At 47.4% G+C, this 22,158-nt stretch overlaps 1 protein-coding gene across 2 annotated transcripts; it reads left to right on the forward strand.

Moving 5' to 3' along the window:
- Positions 1-1,488: 1,488 nt before the first annotated feature.
- On the forward strand, positions 1,489-21,985 carry MSH5 (mutS homolog 5). 2 transcript variants are annotated; one of them, XM_037519416.2, is made up of 25 exons: positions 1,489-1,629; positions 1,930-2,083; positions 2,312-2,435; positions 3,165-3,245; positions 3,421-3,483; positions 4,660-4,781; positions 4,907-5,016; positions 5,262-5,297; positions 5,626-5,708; positions 6,383-6,428; positions 10,732-10,870; positions 11,004-11,066; positions 17,711-17,839; positions 18,099-18,171; positions 18,325-18,434; positions 18,673-18,753; positions 18,967-19,054; positions 19,265-19,454; positions 19,570-19,696; positions 20,128-20,277; positions 20,634-20,708; positions 20,862-21,005; positions 21,164-21,301; positions 21,462-21,535; positions 21,741-21,985. In XM_037519416.2, exons 2-25 carry the CDS (start codon positions 1,943-1,945, stop codon positions 21,850-21,852), a joined length of 2,499 nt encoding a protein of 832 aa, XP_037375313.1. In that variant the 5' UTR covers positions 1,489-1,629; positions 1,930-1,942; the 3' UTR covers positions 21,853-21,985. The 2 variants fall into 2 exon arrangements, with proteins under 2 accessions (XP_037375313.1, XP_037375314.1); XM_037519417.2 differs by having other exon boundaries at positions 21,212-21,301.
- Positions 21,986-22,158: the final 173 nt, after the last annotated feature.

Raw genomic sequence — 22,158 nt, forward strand, 5'->3', positions numbered from 1 at the left:
CATACACTCCCGGGTGGCACCGCGGTTGAGCGCTGGGTTGCGAAGCTGCCCGCGGCCTCTGCGACCCCGGTTCGATCCCCGGCTGCTCCCTGGCTGCTCCCCTGCTGCTCCCCAGCCAGGAGGGTCCCACATGGCACGCATCCCTTTCCTGCCACTCGCAGTGTACTTCGGTCCTTCTGCCTGCTCTGGTTCTGGTGAATTCTCTCACCCTCCCGCGCTTCTGACTGTACCCAGTGCATGTATAAGCAAAACAAACAAACAAATAAATAAAACATGCCTCTATTAAAAAAAAAAAAAAAAGCTTCATGGAACAGGGACTTAATTATGTTCATGGCTTTGAGATCACCCCCTCTCCCCAGAATAGACCTTATATACATAGTTACTCCATGAATGAATGAAACCCTCACTATACTTGGGAGGAGGGTAATCTTTGCATGTCCAGAGGAGGGTATGGCAGGGTCCTGGTAGTGCTGCAGTGGTTCTTATCAGTTGTGCTTTCCTCTACTGGAATTTGGTGTAATTCAAATACTTCCTTCCTCTTTCTCTTGGGAGTTCAAAATGATAATTTTGCCCTAAGTGTTCATGTGGGTGGGTTTGTACTCTATGTCCAGGAAACTGGCAAAGAGGGTCTGAGATAGGAGTCTTAATTCTTTCTGCCTATTTATGTAAGATACTCAGGTAGGGGCCTCCCCATTGGCGCAGCGGGTTGAGCGCAGCGCTGTGAAGCTGTCTGCAGCCTCTGCATCGTGCGTTCGATTTCCGGCCGGCCAGAGAGATACCCACATGGTGCAGCAGACCTTCCGGTCTCATCCGCTTCTCCCCTCAGAAGTGCTTTCGGTCCATCTGAATGTTCCGCTTCCTGCTCTGTCTCTGGTGAATCCTCACACCTCCGCCCTCTGGCCTGTACCCCAGCTATTGTATAAATAGAAAATAAATCTTAAAAAATAAATTACAGACTTAAAAAAATAAATAAAAAAAACACTCAGGTAGCTCTACTTTCTGTTTGCCAGGCACTGTTCTAAGTTCTTTATAAATATTAACTCAGAGGGTACAAATATTAACTTAGAGTTGTTGGCTCAGATTGAATTAATGTTGCTTATCTCCACTCTCCAGAAAAAACAAACAACTCGCCTCTGGCCCTTTAAGACCGTCTACCTCCCTAGAGGCCACAAAGCCCCTGGAGCGCTTCCCGAGGTCGACCGCCCCCTCAGCTTCCCCCTCTCGCAAGCTCCACCCCGTGTCAGTCAAAGCCCACAAACCCAGAGAGTCTGAGGCCCGGATGCTAAGCAACGGTAAAAGGCGGGAAATTTGAACGCTCTGGCACCGCCCCATATGCTAATTGGCCAATCAGCGCCCTATCTTCTCAACGACTGCCCCCTTCCTCTCGCCCTATTGGACGTATAGGTAGGAGCTGAGTCTCTCTGACCAATGACTAAAGAAGACGGGTTTACGCGCACACATCACGCCTGCCCACGCGCCGGCACGCCCGTCCCGCAGGCTAGAGACTGCGCGAGTGAGGAAGTCGCGCGCACGTTGCAACCCAGGTGGCCTGAAAAGGCGGGAAAACGCCGCGCGTTGTCCGCTGCCAGCGGCGCGGTCGAGAAACTAGGCTGCGGTCGTGGAGACGTGGTTGGTTGGGGCAGAGATAAGACGCGCCCCACTCGCCCCACAGGGCGCCCTAACCCCCCAAAGTACAACCTCCGCGCGACAGAAGTGAGGGTGGGGCGAGGGGGGGTTTCTACAGCCCGTGCGGGCGTGAGAGACGCGAGAAGTCGCCCCTTCAAAGTTAAACCCTAAACGCCGCCGCGGCCCGCGCCCCGGCCCCGCGGACGCGCCCACACTTGCATTAATGCGCGCCCCCTCCCCCGGCCCGCCTCGCCCCGGCGGGCGCGCTGGCCGCTCAGCCGTCTCCTGTTTCCGCGCCCGCAGGGCCGCCAAGGCCATGGCCTCCTTCGCGGCGACCCCGGGCAGGACGCAGCAGGGACCAGACCCCGGGCGGGCCGCGGCCGGCTCCCCCCGCTCAGCCCCACACCCCGGCCTCGGAGCTGCGGACGACGACGAAGACGAGGAGGAGCCGGCCGAGGTGTCGGGCGAGGATGTCGGCCAATCGGGACAGCGGGGAGGGGACGGGGGCGGCCGGAGTTACGATAAGAAGGGGGCTGGGCCGAGCGGGGTGAGGCGCGGGCCTCGCGGAGCTGTGCTTCCTAGTTATGAAAGGGGGTGGTGCTGCCTGAAGAGAGTGATAAAATGATTAAGCACAAACCTGAGGGAGCGCTTCAAATAGTGGTTTCTTGTCTTCCTCGCCCGACAGATCCATCTGTGTGTGCTGTGGAACTCGGGGTTCTTGGGCCTGGCCTACTATGACACAAGTGACACCACCATCCACTTCATGCCAGATGCCCCAGATCAGGAGAACCTCAAGCTTCTCCAGAGAGGTGGGGGCAGAACCATGAACTCCTCTGCTCTGGGGCTGCAAGTGTATTTCACTTCTGTGCCCTTTCTGGACTCAATTGCTTTTGTTAATGGACTCCCATAGTACCCCTCTGTGGTTTTAGGACTTCATTTCATTATTCAACAAATATGTATTAGGTGTTTAAAATTAAGTGCCAGGGGCCTCCCTGGTGGCACAGGGATTAAAGGCTTAGCTTTATCAAGCTATCACCAGCCACTGCGGCATGAGTTCCATCCCCAGACAGGGAGCTGATCCACATATGGCACAGCAGACCTCTCCTGTCTCACCCACTGCGCCCCTTAGCAGTGTGTTTCAATAGGTCCACCTGTTATGCTCCCCACTCTGCCTCTGGTGAATCCTCTCACCTCCACCCCCACATCTCTGGCCTATGCCCCAGTTTTTACATGAATAAATAAATCTTAAAAAAAAAAAAATCAGATACCCAAAATCTAGTCATGGGAGTTACATGTGCGCCCCCTGTAACAGTCCACGAGCATCCCTCTTCCCACCACCCCACCAGTGGCACCTTTCTAGATCTCATGCCATACTTCTTATGCTCCCAATGTGTTGGAGCATTCCCTACTCTTAGAGGGAGAAAGTATGTTTTGGATGAGGGAAGGGAGATCACACCCCCTCCCCCTTGCAAGGGTAGGGCTATGAATCCCCTCTTAGTCAAAGGATAAAAATCACTTGATCTCCATTCTCTTCCAAGTTCTGAATGAAATCAATCCCAGGTCCCTTGTTACGAGTGCCAAACAGGATGAGAACATGACTCGGTTTCTTGGAAAGCTAGGTAAGGACTGAGTACGGAAAATAAGGAAGGACTAAAGTATGAGATATTCTAGGAGACTAAAGGGTGGTGGAGGGAGCCAGAACTAGGAAGCCAGAATTGGGTGAGAGGGAAGGTGGGACAGAAGCAAAAGGACTGAGATGTACAGACTGATGGCCCTTTCTTTGCCTCCCCACAGCCTCCCAGGAGCACCGAGAGCCTAAGAGACCTGAAATAATATTTTTGCCAAGTGTGGATTTTGGTATCTTCTTCCTTTTGCTTTGCCTGCCCAGTCCCCCATCCTAGTTTCCCCACCCTTTCTCCTGACTCCACCTGCATCATCAGAAGTCTCACTACAGCCTTATGTCATCCTAAACTTTTCTGTTCTCCAAGCCCCTAAGATCAGTCACCCCAAGATCTCCTCTGTCTTCTACACTTTAATAACCTGCAACTTATTGTGAAACTTTCAATTAGGTGTGTTGGAATGAGAGCCTTCCCTGAGAAAAGGAAGTGATGACATTTTTTTGGACAGTTGATTGTTGGAATTTTCCTCTTTAAGCCAAATCATTTGTCCCTTAAAAACAAAAACAAACAAAAAGAGGCACAGGGCCTCTCTGGTGCCCTAGGGGTTAAGTCTCAGGCTATTACTGCAATGCCCTGAGTTTGATCCCAGGCCAGGGAGCTAACCCACATATGGCACAGCAAACCTCTTGTCTCGCTGGCTGCTCCCCTTAGTAGTGCCTTAGTAGTGTATTTCAGTAGATCCACTTATTATGATGCTCCTCACTCTGTCTCTGGTGAATCCTCTCCCCTGTACCTCTGGCCTATACCCCAGTTCTTCTATGATAAAATAAAATATTTTTTAAAAAAGGGCACTACCTCAGTGACTCTGATAATCCATAGGCATTTCATAACCTTCCAAAAAGGACAAGGAATGTTCTATCCTAATTAGATGTTAAGTCATTATGTTATTAGATCCTTCCATAATATGATGGTTTGACCAAGACTGCCCAATTCCAGACATACATTATTTTCTGAGCCATTTATCATTCTCAGGTTGTGTTCTCAACCAAACATCTTGATGTCATTTGTAGAATAAAGAGAGATTAGACAAGAGTCTGAGAATTTGGTGGTCTTTTCAGCTTTCCATTACTGTTTGTATGAGGTTGGCAGTTCACATCTCTTTTGCTTCTCCTGTCTCATTCTTACAATGGAGTGAAAACTTGGGCTTTAAGACCTAGACCTTTTGGGCCTCCCCTGGTGGCTCAGCGGTTGAGTGCTGGGCTGCGAGGCTGCCCGCAGCCTCTGCAGCGCCAGTTTGTTCCCTGGCTGCCGGAGAGGGTCCCACCAAAAAAAAAAAAAAAAAAAAAAAAAGACCTAGACCTTTCTTTCCCAAAAATAAATAAATAACCTTTCTTTCCCATTTTCCCCCAAACAGGTCTGGAAATAAGCAAACAGCGCCTGCTTTCTGGAAACTACTCCTTCATCCCAGACACCATGACAGACACAGAGAAAATCCTCTTCCTCTCCTCCATCATTCCCTTTGACTGCCTCCTCACAGTGAGATGTGTCCTGGGAGCTAAGGGCTGGGATCCGGCAGAATGGAGAAAAGCACAAGCCCCCTGGTCCTGGGGTTGAGTCCTAGGAGACATTTTACCCCAACTCTACTACTGGTTGCCTCCCAGGTTCGAGCACTTGGAGGACTGCTCAAGTTCCTGGGTCGGAGAAGAATTGGGGTTGAACTGGAAGACTATAACGTCAGCGTTCCCATCCTAGGCTTTAAGAAATTTATGTTGTATGTGATTTACTCTAACCTCAACCAAAGTAAGGTGGGCTTGAGAGGGCTGTAAAGTAAGACAGGTTGGGGTTGCAGGGGTGGCCAGTGACTTACTGGGTAAAGTACACACAGAGGAACCTGAGGGAATATGGAATTCTGGGGCGAAGACTGAGACAGTATTCTGGGAGGGGGCAAAGGTGATAGAACTGTGGGATGAAGTCAGACCTCTTCTACCAGCTACCATCTCTGTCTTCTGTCCTCAGGACTCATCTGGTGAGCATAGATCAGGACACTTATAGGTAAGGAGGTGGAGTGAGGCTCTTGTCTCTGGGGAATGAGGATTAAGCTTAATACTTTAATAATCCTAATAAGACTGTAGTTTCTTTAATCTCGGGGCTATTAAGATTTCTCTCCCTGAGGAAAGGCTGAAGGGTGGTAAGAGGGAGGGGGGACAAACAGCACAAAGATGGCACCTCCTTATCTAAAGGAAGAAACTGAGACAGGTGTGGGACAAACTACTTAAGTGAAGATTTGATCCCAGGAGGGTGTTCCCAATCCCCATTCCATTTTCTCAATTCCCTTTAAAAGTCCAGGTTACCCCCAATGTCCTCCATCTCTCCTTGGCAGTGTTTTGCAGATATTTAAGAGTGAAACTCATCCCTCGGTGTACAAAGTAGCCAACAGTCTGAAGGAGGGGCTCAGTCTCTTTGGTAGGTGTGCCCTGTCCTTCATGCCATCTACAACCTGCCAGAAAAACAGCTGCCTCCAAAGATATGTCCAGATACTCTCTTCCCACTTCATCCCCCATTGCCAGATGTCTCTTCCACCCCAGTCCAGCTTTCTTCTCTTTGTACCTGCTCTGAGCTTGGATGTCTCTCCACCGTCCAGTGTCATGTACATGCCATCTCTACCAAGTCCATGTTCATTCCTTGGGTTTGAATGTTTCTACTAGTGGTTCACTTGTCTAGGGATTCTGGAAGCCTTATCTGTAGCAAAGAGTTACATAACTGCATAACTGGCCATATTTGACTTACGTAGTCAGTTGTTTATCAGTTGTTTCTGGCTTTAGGGTGTATTAGGGACATCGCCCCAAGAATCCACATGGTTTCACTCTGTATATCTCAGTGGGTTGTATTTGTTTACCTATATGTGTTGGGCTCTATGCTGCTTTGTGTATTTTTCTGGCTGAGTGTTCCTATGAGTGCCCATCCCCTCCCCTCAGTTCATGTAAAGTAATCCTGGCTGGGACTCATGGCCTGGGCCTGGCTTTGTGTCTGGTATTTGGGGAACGCCCCAAACCTGAACCTCTGACACAGATGTCTCAGCTTAGACACCCCTGCCCCTTTCTTATACAAGCTCACTTCCTGCCTCCACTCCCCTGCAGGAATCCTCAACAGATGCCGCAGTAAGTGGGGAGAGAAGCTGCTCAGGTGAGTGGGTCTCACACAAGCAAATACATGGGGTCTGCAGACTCAGCGCCCCCACCTAGTAATGACAAAAGCAACTGCCCTTTCTTGAATGCCAGCTGAATGCTTTTAATCCTTACAACAATCCCATGTGATAACTATATTATCCTCATTTTACTTTGTCAACACAGATACATGTGTACCGATAATAATACGCAGACTTGCACACATATAAGAAGCAGAAACACACTCACAGAATGCTAATGTACACATGGTAACATATTTAATTCTAACAAAACACACTTCAAATGAACTATTTGCTGATGGCCTTCAAATTGTGTCTCTAATTCTGGTCTCCCTTTGTGGAATGCTAATTGCATATCATGCACTTTCTCCTGGCAACTCAAACTCAGAGCATCCAAAGTGACACCTACAGGACCTGTTCCTCTGCCTGTGTTTCCTTCTCTGCTTAATGGCATTGCTGGCAACATAGCTTCTCAGGCTGTGAGCCTGTGATTGATGCTTCTCCCTCACCCCCATATTCAATTATTCACTAAGGCCTATTGATTCTGTCCTGAAATGTCTCTCTCCATCAGCCCTTCCTCCTGTTTTCCATTGCTCTAATTCTGGCATTTCTAATCTGGAGCATTGTAGGTCCCTCCAAATAGTCTCTCTGACTCATCTTTCCTTCATTTTAAGATATCTGTTCCAAAAACAGATCTAAGCATGTCACTTTATTTTTTTTTTAATAGAGGCATGTTTTTATTTATTTATTTGTTTGTTTGTTTGTTTATACATGCACTGGGTACAGTCAGAAGCGCAGGAGGGTGAGAGAATTCACCAGAGCCAGAGCGGGGAGCAGAGCAGGCAGAAGGACCAAAGTACACTGCTGAGGGGAGCAGCAGGCGGCAGGAGAGGTCTGCGCGCCATGTGGGACCCTCCTCTGGTGGCCAGGGAGCAGCCGGGGATGGAACCGGCGCCACAGAGGCTGCGGGCAGCTTCGCAACCCAGCGCTCAACCGCTGTACCACTGGGGAGGCCCATGTCACTTTACTTTTTAAAAAAGCCTTAAGTAGAAACAAAACATAAACCCCAGAAGACTTCCCCATTATTTGCAAGATAAAGATTAGCATCATTAGCAGTGTGATATGTTCAGGGCCCCTCTGAGTCACCCCAACTTTAATTTCTATGTTTACCTTCTTTTTTTTAAAGATTTATTTATTTATATAAGAACTGGGGTACAGGCTAGATGTGCAGGAGGGTGAGAGGATTCACCGGAGACAGTGGGGAACGGAACAGGCAGACTGATGAAATACACTGCTGAGGGGAACAGATGAAATACACTGCTGAGGGGAACAGTGGGCGAGACAGGTGAGGTCTGCCGCACCATGTGGGACTCTTGCCAGCTGGCTGGGATCGAACCTGTGCTGCAGAGGCTGCGGACAGCTTCACAGTGCGGTGCTCAACTGCCTGCACCACCAGGGAGGCCCTCCATGTTTACCTTCTAAACTCCCTTCTAATTCCTTTTTTTCTACCCTACTCATCCTATATTCCAGTCATTCAGGGCCGCTGGCCATCATGGAAACATATGCCTGTTTACTCTGCCATCTCTACAAAGTCTTTCCCCTGGGGTTCCCTGTCCAAATCTTACATCATCTTCAAGGTGCAACCCAATTAGCACTTTTATATGCAGCTTTCACAAGCACCAGTAAGGTGATTGAGGTATTCCTTACAAAACTCACATAGTGCTTTGTAATATTTTCTAATTGCACTGTCACTATCAGAAGTAGTAGCTGGTGTATCTGCTTGCTCTCATCACTGTGACTCTGGCGACCATTCCTGTTACCTCAGCGCCTGGCACATGAGCTTGTAACAGCAGCACTAGTTGGGTGAGCAGGAATGTGGGAATGTAGGTGCACTGGTCCTACCAACTCACGGCAGAAACCTTTGCTAGCCTACAGGTACATAATCCTTTCCCCAACACAGCAGCCCTGCAAGGTGTGCTTTTGGAGGTTAATTTAGGGTAAATTCAGGGGTCATTTCCAAGTAATTTGTAGGGTGACTTCGCAAGTGCTTCAAGTGCCAGTCTCTAGCCTCAACCAGGGATGAAAAGGAAGGCATTCTCAGTAAAGAAGAGAACTGAGTTAAAGGTGGTGAAAGAGTACAGATTCCCCAGATAGGGGTTCCTGCAGAGTATGGAATCATAACTTGAATGATGAATGAAGAGCCTCCAAACTGACACCTGGACAAAGACCCAGTAAAGAGTTACAAGGACTGAATGTCACAGTATGCTTTAAAGGAGCATTTAGGGCTTCTCTGGCTGCGCAGGGGTTAAAGTCTCGGGGTCATCAAGCTATTATCAGTCGCACCCAGCCAGGGAGCTGACCCACAGGGCACAGAAGACTTCTCCTGTCTCACCCACTGCTCCACTCAGCAGTGTATCTCAGTAGATCTGCCTGTTCTGCTCCCCACCGTCTCTGGTGAATCCTCTCACCCCCCACACCTCTGGCTTACACCTCAGTTCTTGTATGCATAAGTAAAAAAATAAATCTTTAAAAAAAAATAAAGGAGCATTGTCCAAGCAACTGGATACCTGAGTTTGACAATTATATAGCAGGTCCTTGAATGACTTTCTTAATTCAGCATCCTTTTGTAATAATGTTGATGAGGCAAAAGTGATTCCAGCTGAAATTGAATGAAGCAAGGTGGTGGTGTTTTGTTTTTTTTTTAAAAGATTTATTCATTTATGCATTCAGAGCTGGGTTCAGGCTAGAGGTGCAGGGGGTGAGAGGATTCACCAGAGACAGAGTGGGGAGCAGAACAGACAGATTGACTGAAATACACTGCTGAGGGGAGCAGCGGGCGAGATAGGAGAGGTCTGCTGTGCCAAGTGGGTCAGCTCCCTGACTGGGGATCGAACTCATGTTGCAGTAGTTGGGAATAGCTTCATAGTGCTGATGCTTAAGCCCTTGTGCCAGCAGGGAGGCCCGAAGCTAGTTTTTTTGAAGGTCTGCTTTTGTTTTACATCTGTTTGCTTTAAGTTACAGTTTCCAAGAACCTATCCAGCATATAGAGGACTTACTATACTTCTTACTAGCAGTACGACTTTGAACAAGTTGTTTATCTCCAAGGGATTCATTTCCCCAGTTGTATAAGTAGGGCGTTTCACTTGACTAAGATCTCTCCTGACACTAACAATGCATGAGTCAGATACCAAGGTATGTTACAAGAAACTGGTTGGTGAGGCTCATGTGCTTTCCAAGGTGGGAACAAGTATTCATAGACTGGCCTACACTGCCACAGTGGGGAGCCCTTTGTGACTAAGGAACAGAAGTGCCTAAAACCTACCCTCAAATCCAGCTGTGTTCTCTGCTTCATTCTAACTGGGGTTTTCTAACCCAGGGTAATTGGCCATAGACTACAGTGTGAGATCACGTCCTTAGGCCCCGGCGTGCCCAGACATTAGCTCTGAGGTGGCACGCCCAGTGACTTGCTCTAGTTTGAAGAAAGTGAGGGCTCCCAGTTCATTAGGGAATCTTATGAGATGATTCCCTAACCATAGTGAGAATCAGACAAACATGGATGAGGCATTTCTGTGTACTGATTTCACTTATTAGGAAATAGTTAAGCACATAAAAGATATACATTATAATAACAATATTATAAATCTCCACCAGCAAACTTAAGAATAAGACAATGTTATTGAAGCACCTCTTCAATTGTCTTTTTCTGTGTATTATGTTTTTTTAGGCTAGTCAAGTGAAACAGTGGGAGTAGAGAAGGAACAAAGAAATCTGTAACTGGCTGTGATCAATTAATTGTAAACACCACTGCACTCAGACCAGCCTGACCATTACCATGAATCGAAGACTTGCCATTCCAGATGGGATGGATATACTTTCACAGGAAGGACACAAAAAGGCTAATGTCTGTGCTTTATACCCAGAGATACTTTCACAGCTAAAAATAAATATACAAACTCATTCTGACTCACTCTGTCCTACTCAGCTACAGAGGGAGCTAGAGTGTTGGCATATGAATGCCTCAACACGCTGCTCTTCCTCTAAATATTGACAAGCTCCATCACGTATCCACATGGAATGACACATGGTCATATCAATCAACTCCTGACATATAGACAGTCATGCTCACATCCAGAGATTTTCAGTAACTCCCTGTAAACACATCAATCTACATAGGATACTGTACTCACCAGTGTAGTATATTGCCACAATTCCCAGGGACCTCCAAACATTTTCACAAATTGAGATCCAGACAATGATAACAGATATCACTTCTGGTCCCTCCCCCCCAACCCTCACTTCCAGGCTATGGTTCACACGTCCTACTCAGGACCTGGGGGAGCTAAATTCTCGTCTGGATGTCATTCAGTTTTTCCTGCTACCCCAGAATGTGGAAATGGCTCAGATGCTACATCGACTGCTGAGTCACATCAAGAATGTGCCTGTGAGCCCAGGGTAGGGGGCAGGCACGTGGGGGTGAGGGGAGAAGGAGGTTGAGGGCCTATACTAAACATTGGATTTTTTGAGAGATTTTACAGTGGGAGAAGGAAAACTAACTGTTCCTTGTCTAACTGCAGGGGATTCTAAAACGCATGAAGTTGTCCCACACCAAGGTCAGCGACTGGCAGATACTCTACAAGGTAAGGTCTCCTTTCTCGACTCTCAAGAAGGCCAGGTTAAGTCCCTGAGCATGTGTTCTAGATCATGGTACCAACTCAGACACTTTGTCCAGCTTTATCCTAACATTTTTTTTGGACTTGTGTTGTGGAACTTGTCAAAATGATTTTCAGGGAACAATACAGTGAACCCCCATGCACCCAACCAAGCAACTTTAATGCTTTGACTCATGCCACTCTTGTTTCACATATATCTTCTTTCATTTTCCCCTCCCTGGATTTTTTAAAATATATTTATGCATACAAGAACTGGGGTATAGGCCAGAGTTGTGGGGAGGTGAGAGGATTCACCAGAGGCAGGTGGGGAGCAGAACAGGTGGATCTACTGAGATATACTGCTGAGGGGAGCAGCAGGCAAAACAGGAAAGGTCTGCTGCGCCATGTAGGTTAACTCCTTGGCTGGGGATCGAACTCATGCTGCAGTAGCTGGTGATAGCTTCATAGCACGGAGACTTTAACCTCTGTACCACCAGGGAGATCCTCAAGTTTGAATTTTTAAAATAGTGATTGATAAGTAAAGGAACATGATGTTTGATATGTCTGTCTTTCCTTTTGTGATATTAACAGCTTTTTGTTTTTAAGACCTAAGTCCATTAAATCCGCTAGGGACTGAAAAATAATGTTATTTTAATTCTGTCATCCTTTCTTTCTTTACTAGGGAGATAATGCCTGTAAAGAAAAACTTCCTCTCCTCTGCTCTTTGGTTACCTAGTGATACTGTTTGCTTGATTTCCCCCCAACTTTATTTGCCCATTATCAGCATAGTAAATTGGTTTTGTCATCCTCCAAGGCAGCAGATGAGTTTTTTGTTGTTTTGGTATCATTACAAACTCATAGATTTACATTTGTGTTTCAGTACACTGCATTTTAAAATCTTTATACACATTCAAATTATTCTATTTATGGCTCAGGAGAACCTCTTCATGTTGCCTTCCAAGGCCTTTAAATAGGACCCCAGTAGACTGATGGCTTCCTTTCTCTGGTTTGACATGTTCCAGATCTGTCATATCTCCTGGTTCTGATCCAGAGAAGTCTGAATGCTAGAGTTGCTCAGTGTGTTTTGCTTATTGCTTTTATGTCTCTTCTAGGAGCTTTATTTATTTATTTTTAAAGATTAAAAAAAATTTTTATTTTTTAAATTTTTGTGTAGAACTATGGTATAGGCTGGCGGGGTGGGGTGTGTGTGTGTGTGTGTGAGAGAGAGAGAGAGAGAGAGAGAGAGGATTAACCAGAGAGTGAGGAGCAGAACAGGAGGATTTACTGAAATACACTGTTAAGGGGAGCATCAGGCAAGACAAGAGAGGTCTGCTGCCCCATATGTGAGGTCTGCTGCCCTTGGCTGGGTATTGAACTCAGGCCATAGCAGTGATAGTGCTGAGACTTAACCCCTAGACCACCAGGGAGAACCTCTTCTAGGAGCTTTAGAAACATACAGAGGGCCTCCCTGGTGGCACAAGGGGTCAAGTTGCAACCTATAAAGCTATCTGCAGCCATTGCAGTACGAGTTCGATTCCTGCCCAGGGAGCTACCCACATGGGTATAGCAGACCTCTCCTGACTCTCCTGCTGCTCCCCTCAACATTGTATTTTAGTCAGTCCGTCTGTTCTGTTCCCGCTCTGTCTCTGGTGAATCCTCTTACCCCCTGCACCACTGGTCTGTACCCTTATTCTTGTACACATAAATAAATCAATCTTAAAAAAATAAATAAATGAAAACAAACACAAATACATGAAAAGTGCTACTGATATCACCAATTTAAATTTATAACCACAGAGTTCTTATCTTGTATATTTCCTTATAGTCTTCAATATTTCCTTCTTCCGTTCTGGAAATTCTTACTCTCAATAACACTAGAAATGATAAAATTAGAATATTGCTCATTTATATTTTCCTATGTTATATGCACAACAATCTTGGAACAGCAACTATTACCCACTATATGATTACTGAAAAACATTTATGATCTATTTATTTATTTATTTTTAAATAAATTTTCGTTTTTTTTCAAGATTGATTTATTTATGCATGCAATAGCTGGGGTACAGGCCAGAGGTGTGAGGGGTGAGAGGATTAACAGGAGACAGAGTGGGGAACGGAACAGGCAGATAAGACCGAAATACACCGCTGAGGGGAGCAGAGGGCGAGTCAGGAGAGGTCTGCTGCACCATGTGGGTAGCTCCCTGGCCGGCCTGGGATTGAACTCATGCTGCAGTGACTGCAGACAGCTTCATAGGTTGTGTCTTAACCCCTTGCACCCCCAGGGAGGCCCTATGATCTTTGTAGAGGGGTTTATTTTTTTGTACCCACTAGGCATATATAGTTAAATTACTGTTTTAGTCACTTGGAATAGTTCCTCTCTGTGTGGTTATGTCACTATCTGGATATACACTTATGTTTATTTGTTTCATTCTATTTTTGATTTCTAGGAACTTTTGAAATTAAATTAAATTTATAATTATGTAAAAATATTTACAAGTCCCAAAGTCAAATTTCCCAAATAAGTTATAGTCAACTAATTCAGCCTTCCTCCCCTGTCTCCTCTCTCCACCTATACATGATCTTTTTCAAAATTTTAAGATGTAGGAGCCTCCCTGGTTGTGCAAGCAGTTAAGATGCAGCCTATGAAGCTATCCATAGCCTCTGCAACATGAGTTTGATCCCCGGCCAGAGAGCTACCCACATGGCACAGCAGACCTCTCCCGCCTCACCCGCTCCTCCCCTCAGCAGTGTATTTCAGTCAGTCTGCCTGTTCTGTTCTGCCTGTTCTGTTGTATGCATAAACAAAGCTTTTATTTATTAATTATTTATTAATTTAAAAAAAGATTTATTTATTTACTTATACAAGAACCAGGGTACAGGCCAGATGTGTGGGAGGGTGAGCAGATTCATCAGAGACAGAGCAGGGAACAGAACAGAAAGACTGACAAAATACACTGCAGAGGGGAGCAACGGGCGAGCCAGGAGAGATCTGCCCTGCCACATGGGATTCTTGCCGGCCGGCCAGGATTGAACCCATGCTGCAGAGGCTGCGGACAGCTTCACAGTGTGGTGCTCAACCACCTGTGCCACCAGGGAGGCCCTATTTTTTTATCTTTAAGATTTATTTATTTATATAAGAACTGGGGTACAGGCCAGAGGTGCAGGAGGGTGAGAGAATTCACCAGAGACAGAACAGGCAAAGAGACCGAAGACACTTCTGAGGGGAGCAGCAGGCAAGACAGGAGAGGTGAGCTGCGGCACATGGGTATCTCCCTGGCCAGCTGGGAATCGAACCCTTGCCACAGAAGATGCAGACAGCTTCACAATGCTGCATTCAACCCGCTGCACCACTGGGGAGGCCCCAAATAAATATTAAAAAAAATTTTTTTTAAGATATATTCTAATATTCTAGCTTTTATTATTTATTTATTTATTTATTTTTAAAGATTTATTTGATTTTTTTTGAAGATTTATTGATTTATGTGTACCAGAACTGGGGTACAGGCCAACAGTGCGGGGGGTGAGAGGATTCACCAGGCAGGGTTGGGAGCAGAACAGGTGGATCTACTGAAATACAGTGCTGAGGGGAGCAGCGGGCAAAGTCTGCTGGGTCACCTCCCTGGCTGAGGATCGAACTCATGCTGCAGTGGCTGCAGATAGCTTCATAGTGCTGCGTCTTATTCCTTTGTGCCAGCAGGGAGGCCCAGATTTATTTATTTATGCATACAAGAACTGGGGTACAGGCCAGAGGTGTGGGGAGGGTGAGAGGATTCACCAGAGACAGAGTGGGGAACAGAATAAGAACAGGCAGACTGACTGCTGGGGGGAGCAGTGGATGAGTCAGGAGAGGTCTTCTGTACCATGTGGGTAGCTCCCTGGGTGGGGATCGAACTCGTGCTGCAGTGGCTGCGGATAGCTTCATAGGTTGCATCTTAACCCCTTGTGCCACCAGGGAGGCCCTAGATTTTATTTTGTAAATAATTTAAATTTAAAGAAAAATGCAGAAATTGTACAGAGCATTTTCATATGCCTTTTACTGAGCTTCCCCTAAGATTAACATCTTACATAATCATAGCACAATTATATCATAACTATTATCTTATTTTATGAGTTATAATTAAATGCTATCATTATTTATTTTTGCTTACATTTTTCTAGCTTTTATTACTGGGAATCCTTTTCAGATTGACTTTTGATGTGCCCCTTGATCATGGCCCTCATTCTACTTTTTAGTCTTTTCTATACTTCTACCACTACAAGATACTCTAGGCTTTTCCACCTCTGGAATCAACTTCTGCAAGGGTTTCCTTCATTGGACAGTGGTATCAGAAACCAGGAGCTGGATGGGAGGTGTGCATGTTATGGGGGTATCTGTCACTTCTAGGGCCTCACCACAGCTAGGTAACATATGAATGTTACTAACTACTGCAGGCACATCTACATTCTCGAATCTTTCTATCTGTATATGAAGGAAGCCAGGAGTCACACTCATACCTCTGATTCCAATTCAGTCGCACAGAATTCACTCTAGATGTCCTCCTTCCCCCATTTGTAATTTCTTTCTCTAACAGTTAAAAATCTGTACATAAATCATTATGTGTAGCATGTTTACTTAGTGCCTAAAGCAGTTTCAGTTTTCTTTTTTTTTTTTAAGATTTACTTATTTATGCATACAAGAGCTGGGGTACAGGCCAGAGGTGCAGAGGGCGCGGGGTGAGAGGATTCACCAGAGACAGAGTGGGGAACAGAACAGGCAGATTGACCGAAGCACACTGCTGAGGGGAGCAGCGGGCGAGTCAGGAGAGGTCTACTGCACCATGTGGGTTTCTTCCTGGCCGGGGATCAAACTCATGCTGCAGTGGCTGCGAATAGCTTCATAGGTTGTGTCTTAACCCCTTGCGCCACCAGGGAGACCCCAGGAATTTCAGTTTTCATTTAACATGAGTGAATGTGTATGACTGTATATCTCTTTTCACTACTTAATGGGTTATCTGCTTCAGCCAGGCCTAGCCCTGTATTCAAGCATTTGCCTAGGAGTACACCATGTTCCTTTTCATGATAGCCTGACACTGTTTCAAATCCCAGCTCTTCTGTTTATTCTCCAGGAGACATTGAACAAAGTGTGTTATCTATGTGTATTTCAGGTTGCTCATCTGTCAAATGGAGATAATGCTAGTCCCTGTCTCCTATGACTGTTTTGAGGAGTGAATGAAAATTAGAACATGTGAAAAGTTTAAAATGTTGTTTGGAATGTACAATAGTAAGCATTCACTAAGTATTAGCTCTTTTTCTTACCTTTATTCATTGGTCTAGACTCTTGCCCTCACCTAGAACACACTCCTTCCTTATGAATAGCCTTATTTGGGCTTCCCTGGTGGCACAAGCGGTTAAGACGCAACCTATGAAGCTATCAGCAGCCATTGCAGCCAGGGAGTGGCCCACATGGCACAGCAGACCTTTCCTATCTCGCCCGCTGCTCCCCTCAGCAGTGTATTTCAGTCAGTCTGCCTGTTCTGTTTCCCACTCTGTCTCTGGTGAATCCTCTCACCCCCCACACCTCTGGCTTGTACCCCAGTTCTTATATGCATAAATAAATCTTAAAAAAAAAAGAACAGCCTTAATCAAGACCCAGCTCATTTCATTTTTTTCTGCAAAGATATCCCTAACTATTTTAGCCCACATTAGTCATACTCTGTCAATGTGCTTAGTAATTTTAATCAGTTCCATAAGTTGGTCAAACTGTTTTGTGGGTAGTCACTGTTTTTTACTGCTTGTTTCCACCATTGCTACATTATAAACCCTTTGATTTATATACTTTATATATCCTCCACCACAGAGTAAGGCTCAGTAAATGTCCTATGGATTAGGTCTGTCCTGTCAGGCAAATCCATGGTTAGAGCAGCCGCCTCCGGCCACTGACCTTCACTCAGGAAATAATGCTCAGTGACTCTCATCCTTCCTCTCTCCCTGCTGTCTCTTACCCCAGCTGTCACTGCCTCTCTGCTCACTTACTTCTCTACCTTTCATATCTCTGGTTCTCTTTCTCTTTCCTTTGTATAAACTCCTGTCTTGGAAGTTTGTACAGACGTCTGTCAAAGCACCTACCACTAATTTACTTTTAAATCTACTGGCGTGGGGCCTCCCTGGTGGCGCAGGCGGTTGAGTGCCGCACCGTGAAGGTGACCGCAGGCCTCTGCAGTGTGGTTTGATCCCGGCCAGCCAGGGAGATACCCACATGGCGCGGCAGACCTCTCCTGTCTCACCCGCTGCTCCCCTCAGCAGAGTATTTCGTCAGTCTGCCTGTTCTGTTCCCCGCTCTGTTTCTGGTGAATCCTCTCACCCTCCCGTGTATCTGGCCTGTACCCTGTTCTTGTATAAATAAATAAATCTTTTTTAAAAAAGTAAGTAAATAAATAAATCTTCTGGTGTATTTCTTCCTCACTAATCATGGGCTCATCTGGGACAGGGACCATATTAGAGTTGTCTTTTAGCACTTTCCTGCCTTTGAGATCTTTTCTGTCTTTGTTATTATGTCTTTCCCTCTTGGTATTTGTTCTCAGCCCTTCCCTGTCTCTTGAGCTCAACCAGGAAGGTGAGCTGTCCACTTCCTCTGTCCACTTCTCCTGCAGACTGTGTACAGTGCCCTGGGCCTGAGGGATGCCTGCCGCTCCCTGCCCCAGTCTATCCAGCTCTTTCGGGACATTGCCCATGAGTTCTCTGATGACCTACACCACATCGCCAATCTCATTGGGAAAGTGGTGAGTGGGAGAAAAGAGGCAGAGCCCTTGGGGACCTAGGGGAGAGCTGGAAAATGTGGTGTGGAAGATGGGGATGCACTGGGGCCGGCTGGGTGACTACAGAGTGGAGTGGTGAGAAGAGGTGGAGAATGTCAGGGGTGGGTTTGGAGAGTGAGGAAGAAAACGAGGACTGCAGGGAGAATGGGGCCCAAGTCGAGGTAAGGAGCAGGACTGAAAGATGGTCCTGGGTGATCAGACGCTGGACTTCTTGTCTCCTCAGGTGGACTTTGAGGGAAGTCTTGCTGAAAATCGCTTCACAGTCCTCCCCAACATAGATCCTGAAATCGACAGGAGTGAGTTGGGCATGTATTGGGCCTGTGAGCCCTGAAACACAAGCCTTCTCAGGGAGGGTACCATCCTCGGAGGCAGCCACTGCAATTGGGGTGATCATAGCCACCAGGACAGGAAACTTACTTTTGGTATTTATGTTTTTTCCTACCTCCTAGAAAAACGAAGGCTGATGGGACTTCCCAATTTCCTCACTGAGGTCGCATGGAAGGAACTGGAGAACCTGGACTCTCGTGTTCCTTCATGCAGTGTCATCTACATCCCTCTGGTGAGAGCAGGAAGGTGGCTGTAACTGCCGGAGGCCTAGTAGGGGAGATATTAGGCTTGTGAAGGACAAATTAGTAGATAAGAAAACTTTTGGAGAAGTCTGAAGAACATGCACACCTTTTGGTGGCTTTAGTCCCCTGAGGGAAGCATTGAAGGATACAGGGATTTCTCACTTACTGTAGGGAGAGTAGGTGTCCAGTAGGTCACTCTCTGCTTTATCTCCTCTTTACTCTCTCCAGATCGGCTTCCTCCTCTCCATTCCCCGCCTGCCTTCCATGGTGGAGGCCAGTGACTTTGAGATCGAGGGTCTGGACTTTATGGTAAGATCCTTGGCTTCTGTAGGGAATAATAAGGAGAATGAATCAGCAACTGAGGGAGGGCCTGACCCCATCAGCACTGCTCAATATGGGATCTTCTGCACTTTGATCTTTACCAGCTCTGAGACAAAGGAGAAAGAGGTGTTTGGGGCCAGAGGTGGGGTTAGGTGGGAGAGGATGAGGAAAAAAGCCTACAACTTTCAACCCTGCACCCAGTTTCTTTCAGAGGAGAAGCTCCACTATCGTAGTGCTCGAACCAAGGAGCTAGATGCATTGCTGGGGGACCTGTACTGCGATATTCGGGGTGAGGAGAAGCGAGAGGCTGGAGACTGGACGTAAGCTTGGAGATGATTCTGACAGGCTTCTCTGTCCCTCACTCTGCCTTTTCTCTGAATGTCTCTGGATATCTCAGATGGTATCTGCAAGCCTGTTTCCTGGTCCCTCTGCTGGCCACTTTGTCATTTCTTCCCTTTCCCCTGAGCTGACCCCCAGCTCCTCCCTCACCTGCCTCCAGACCAGGAGACCCTGTTGATGTGCCAGCTGCAGTGTCAGGTGATGGCGCGAGCAACTGTCTTGACCCGAGTGTTGGACCTTGCCTCCCGCCTGGACGTCCTGCTGGCTCTTGCCAGTGCTGCCCGGGAGTATGGCTACTCGAGGCCCCGTTACTCCTCTCAACATTTTGGGGTACGAATCCAGAATGGCAGGTAAGAACAGAAGGGGTGGAGGCATAGACACAGGGGCCTGAAGGCCCCAACTTATATGTGGTTTATCCATCTGGATCCATGGGCCTTGTGCAAGGTAACTCTGAACCCACTGTAGACACCCTCTGATGGAGCTCTGTGCCCGAACCTTCGTGCCCAACTCTGCAGAATGTGGTGGCGACAAAGGCAGGGTCAAAGTCATCACTGGGCCCAACTCCTCAGGGAAGAGCATATACCTCAAACAAGTGAGAGAATACCTTCAGCCTGGGCCTCTGGCATGTTCTCTATGGTCTCTATCCCCCGCTTTCTAGCCAACCCAGGTCCCTACAGTTCTCCTGCTGTGCTCTGACCCCCACCCTTTCATGAAAAGACCATAACCCATATCCCCTGCTCCTCTATCTTACATGGTCCTTTCTCTAGTTGAGGGAGAGTCATGTTCTAATACACTTTCAATGGTCTGAATTCCCTTCCCCCACCCCTGAATAGGTCTGTGTCATCCCCAAGTGTCCCTCTTGTCTGATTCTAAAATAAGTGTGAGGGGCTCTCCTGGTAAATTGTGTCCCTCTTTCCTGGATCTATCAGTCTCTCCTCAATCTCTCATTCACCCCTCAGTTTAGCTTCACCTTCACCTCAGCCCACACCACCAGGCCCCAAGCCCTCTCTCTCCCCTGTGCAGGTGGGCTTGATCACGTTCATGGCCCTAGTGGGCAGCTTTGTGCCAGCAGAAGCAGCTGAAATCGGGGCAGTGGATGCCATCTTCACTCGAATTCATAGCTGCGAATCCGTCTCCCTTGGCCTCTCCACCTTCATGATCGACCTCAATCAGGTCAAAAGGAGCAAAAGGAGGGGGGAGGGCTGAAAAGGGACAATGGGAAGGAACTTTACCCTGAAAAATCATCAGCACAGGAAAGCTTTTCCCCCACGGCATGCCCTCTATCCTAAGGGCCCCGGAGCATCCAGTTCAGAGACTGGAGATTTAATCTCATGAACCTTTATTGAACGTTGCTTTGCATAAAGCCCTGTTGGCAATGAGAGGATAAACAAAACACACACCTTGCCAAGGAGGAACTTGTAGTCCAGTAGGGTAGACACACAGGGGCAGCTTTATTCACAGGCTTGACTGGTCAGTGTATTACCAGCCTCAGATGCTAATGAACCGCTCCCTGCCCTGGTGCCCAGCAGGTGGCGAAAGCAGTCAACAATGCCACGCAGCAGTCGCTGGTCCTTATTGATGAATTTGGAAAGGGAACCAATACGGTGAGAGAAGGACGAAGGAGCATGAAGTTGAGGCCGGGGTAGGGCTGTTTGGGCAGCAATGAAACATGGGGAGGTAGGGAAAGGCTGGGGCAGGTGGGGAGGGGCACATGGGGCACTGAGGGTACCGCATCCTCACCCTTGCCCTCTGCACAGGTGGATGGGCTTGCGCTTCTGGCTGCCGTGCTCAGATACTGGCTGGCGCTTGGACCCATGTGCCCCTACATTTTTGTGGCCACCAACTTTCTAAGCCTTGTTCAACTGCAGCTGCTCCCACCAGGGCCTCTTGTGCGTTATTTGGTGAGGAAACCAATCTACCCTCCGGTGGGGCCCTTGGAGCGCTAGGGGGCCGTGACCACAGGCACCTCCCCTTTCCTCATTCCCCACAGGGATTGACTGAGGGTTTGGGGCAGGAAGCAGAGTGATGACCACATGCTGTCCTCTTACTCTCTTTTAAGACCATGGAGACCTGTGAGGATGGCAACGACCTTGTCTTCTTCTATCAGGTTTGCGAAGGTGTTGCCAAGGCTACCCATGCCTCCCACACAGCCGCCCAGGCCGGGCTTCCTGACAAACTCATTGCTCGTGCCAAGGAGGTAATGAGATCTGGAGGCCAATCACCTCCATCAGGGCTCCCTTCCACATTCCTACTCCCCTCAGAGGCTTTAGTTTCTGGGCCCATGGTGTTTCGGACCCTTATTTTCTCTTTTCTGACTCAGTTCCCACCCCATCTCCCACCGCCCTTCTTGTTCCTAGGTCTCTGACTTGATCCGCAGTGGAAAATCCATCAAGCCCATCAAGGCGTTGCTAAAGAAGCAGCAACTGGTGAAGTGAGTGTGTGACCCAAGGTCCTTGTTCTTTCCAGCATGTTCTCCAGCCATCTCACCTTTTAGGGACTCAGCCAGCCTCTTTGCCCTTCAGAAATCCATGATTTCTTCCTAACTCTAAATTTTCACAGCCCCAGCTTTCCCATCTTCTTCTGAGGAACTCAGTTATCCATTCTCTTATAAATCTCCCTGTTCTCTCTCCCCTCAGTTGCCAGAAATTGGTAGATAAGTTTCTGAAACTGGATCTGGAAGATCCCAGCCTGGACCTGGACGTTTTCATGAGTCAGGAGGTGCTGCCTGCCGCCACTGCCATCCTCTGAGCCTTTCCTCACCCGCCTGCATTCTTTCCCTGGCCCCAGTGGGCTGCCATGCCCTTGTTTCCTTCATCAACTTAGACCAGAGCTCTCATGTTCCCTGGATATTTTGTTTCATGTTAGGAATAAAGTTTATTTTAGAGAAAGTTATTGTTTCCATAGATCATTCAAGACAAGAGAACAGGAAGGAGATGAAAATGCCTCATTAAAAATACAGTGACACTCACCCTGCCTGTTCTGTTCCCCGCTTTGGCTCTGGTGAATTCTCCCACCCTCCCGTGCTTCTGACTGTACCCAGTGCTTGTATGAATA

Source organism: Talpa occidentalis, unplaced genomic scaffold, assembly GCF_014898055.3.
Source record: "Talpa occidentalis isolate TD23 unplaced genomic scaffold, MPIMG_talOcc4v2.1 talOcc4.2, whole genome shotgun sequence".
Taxonomy (NCBI): Eukaryota; Metazoa; Chordata; class Mammalia; order Eulipotyphla; family Talpidae; genus Talpa; species Talpa occidentalis.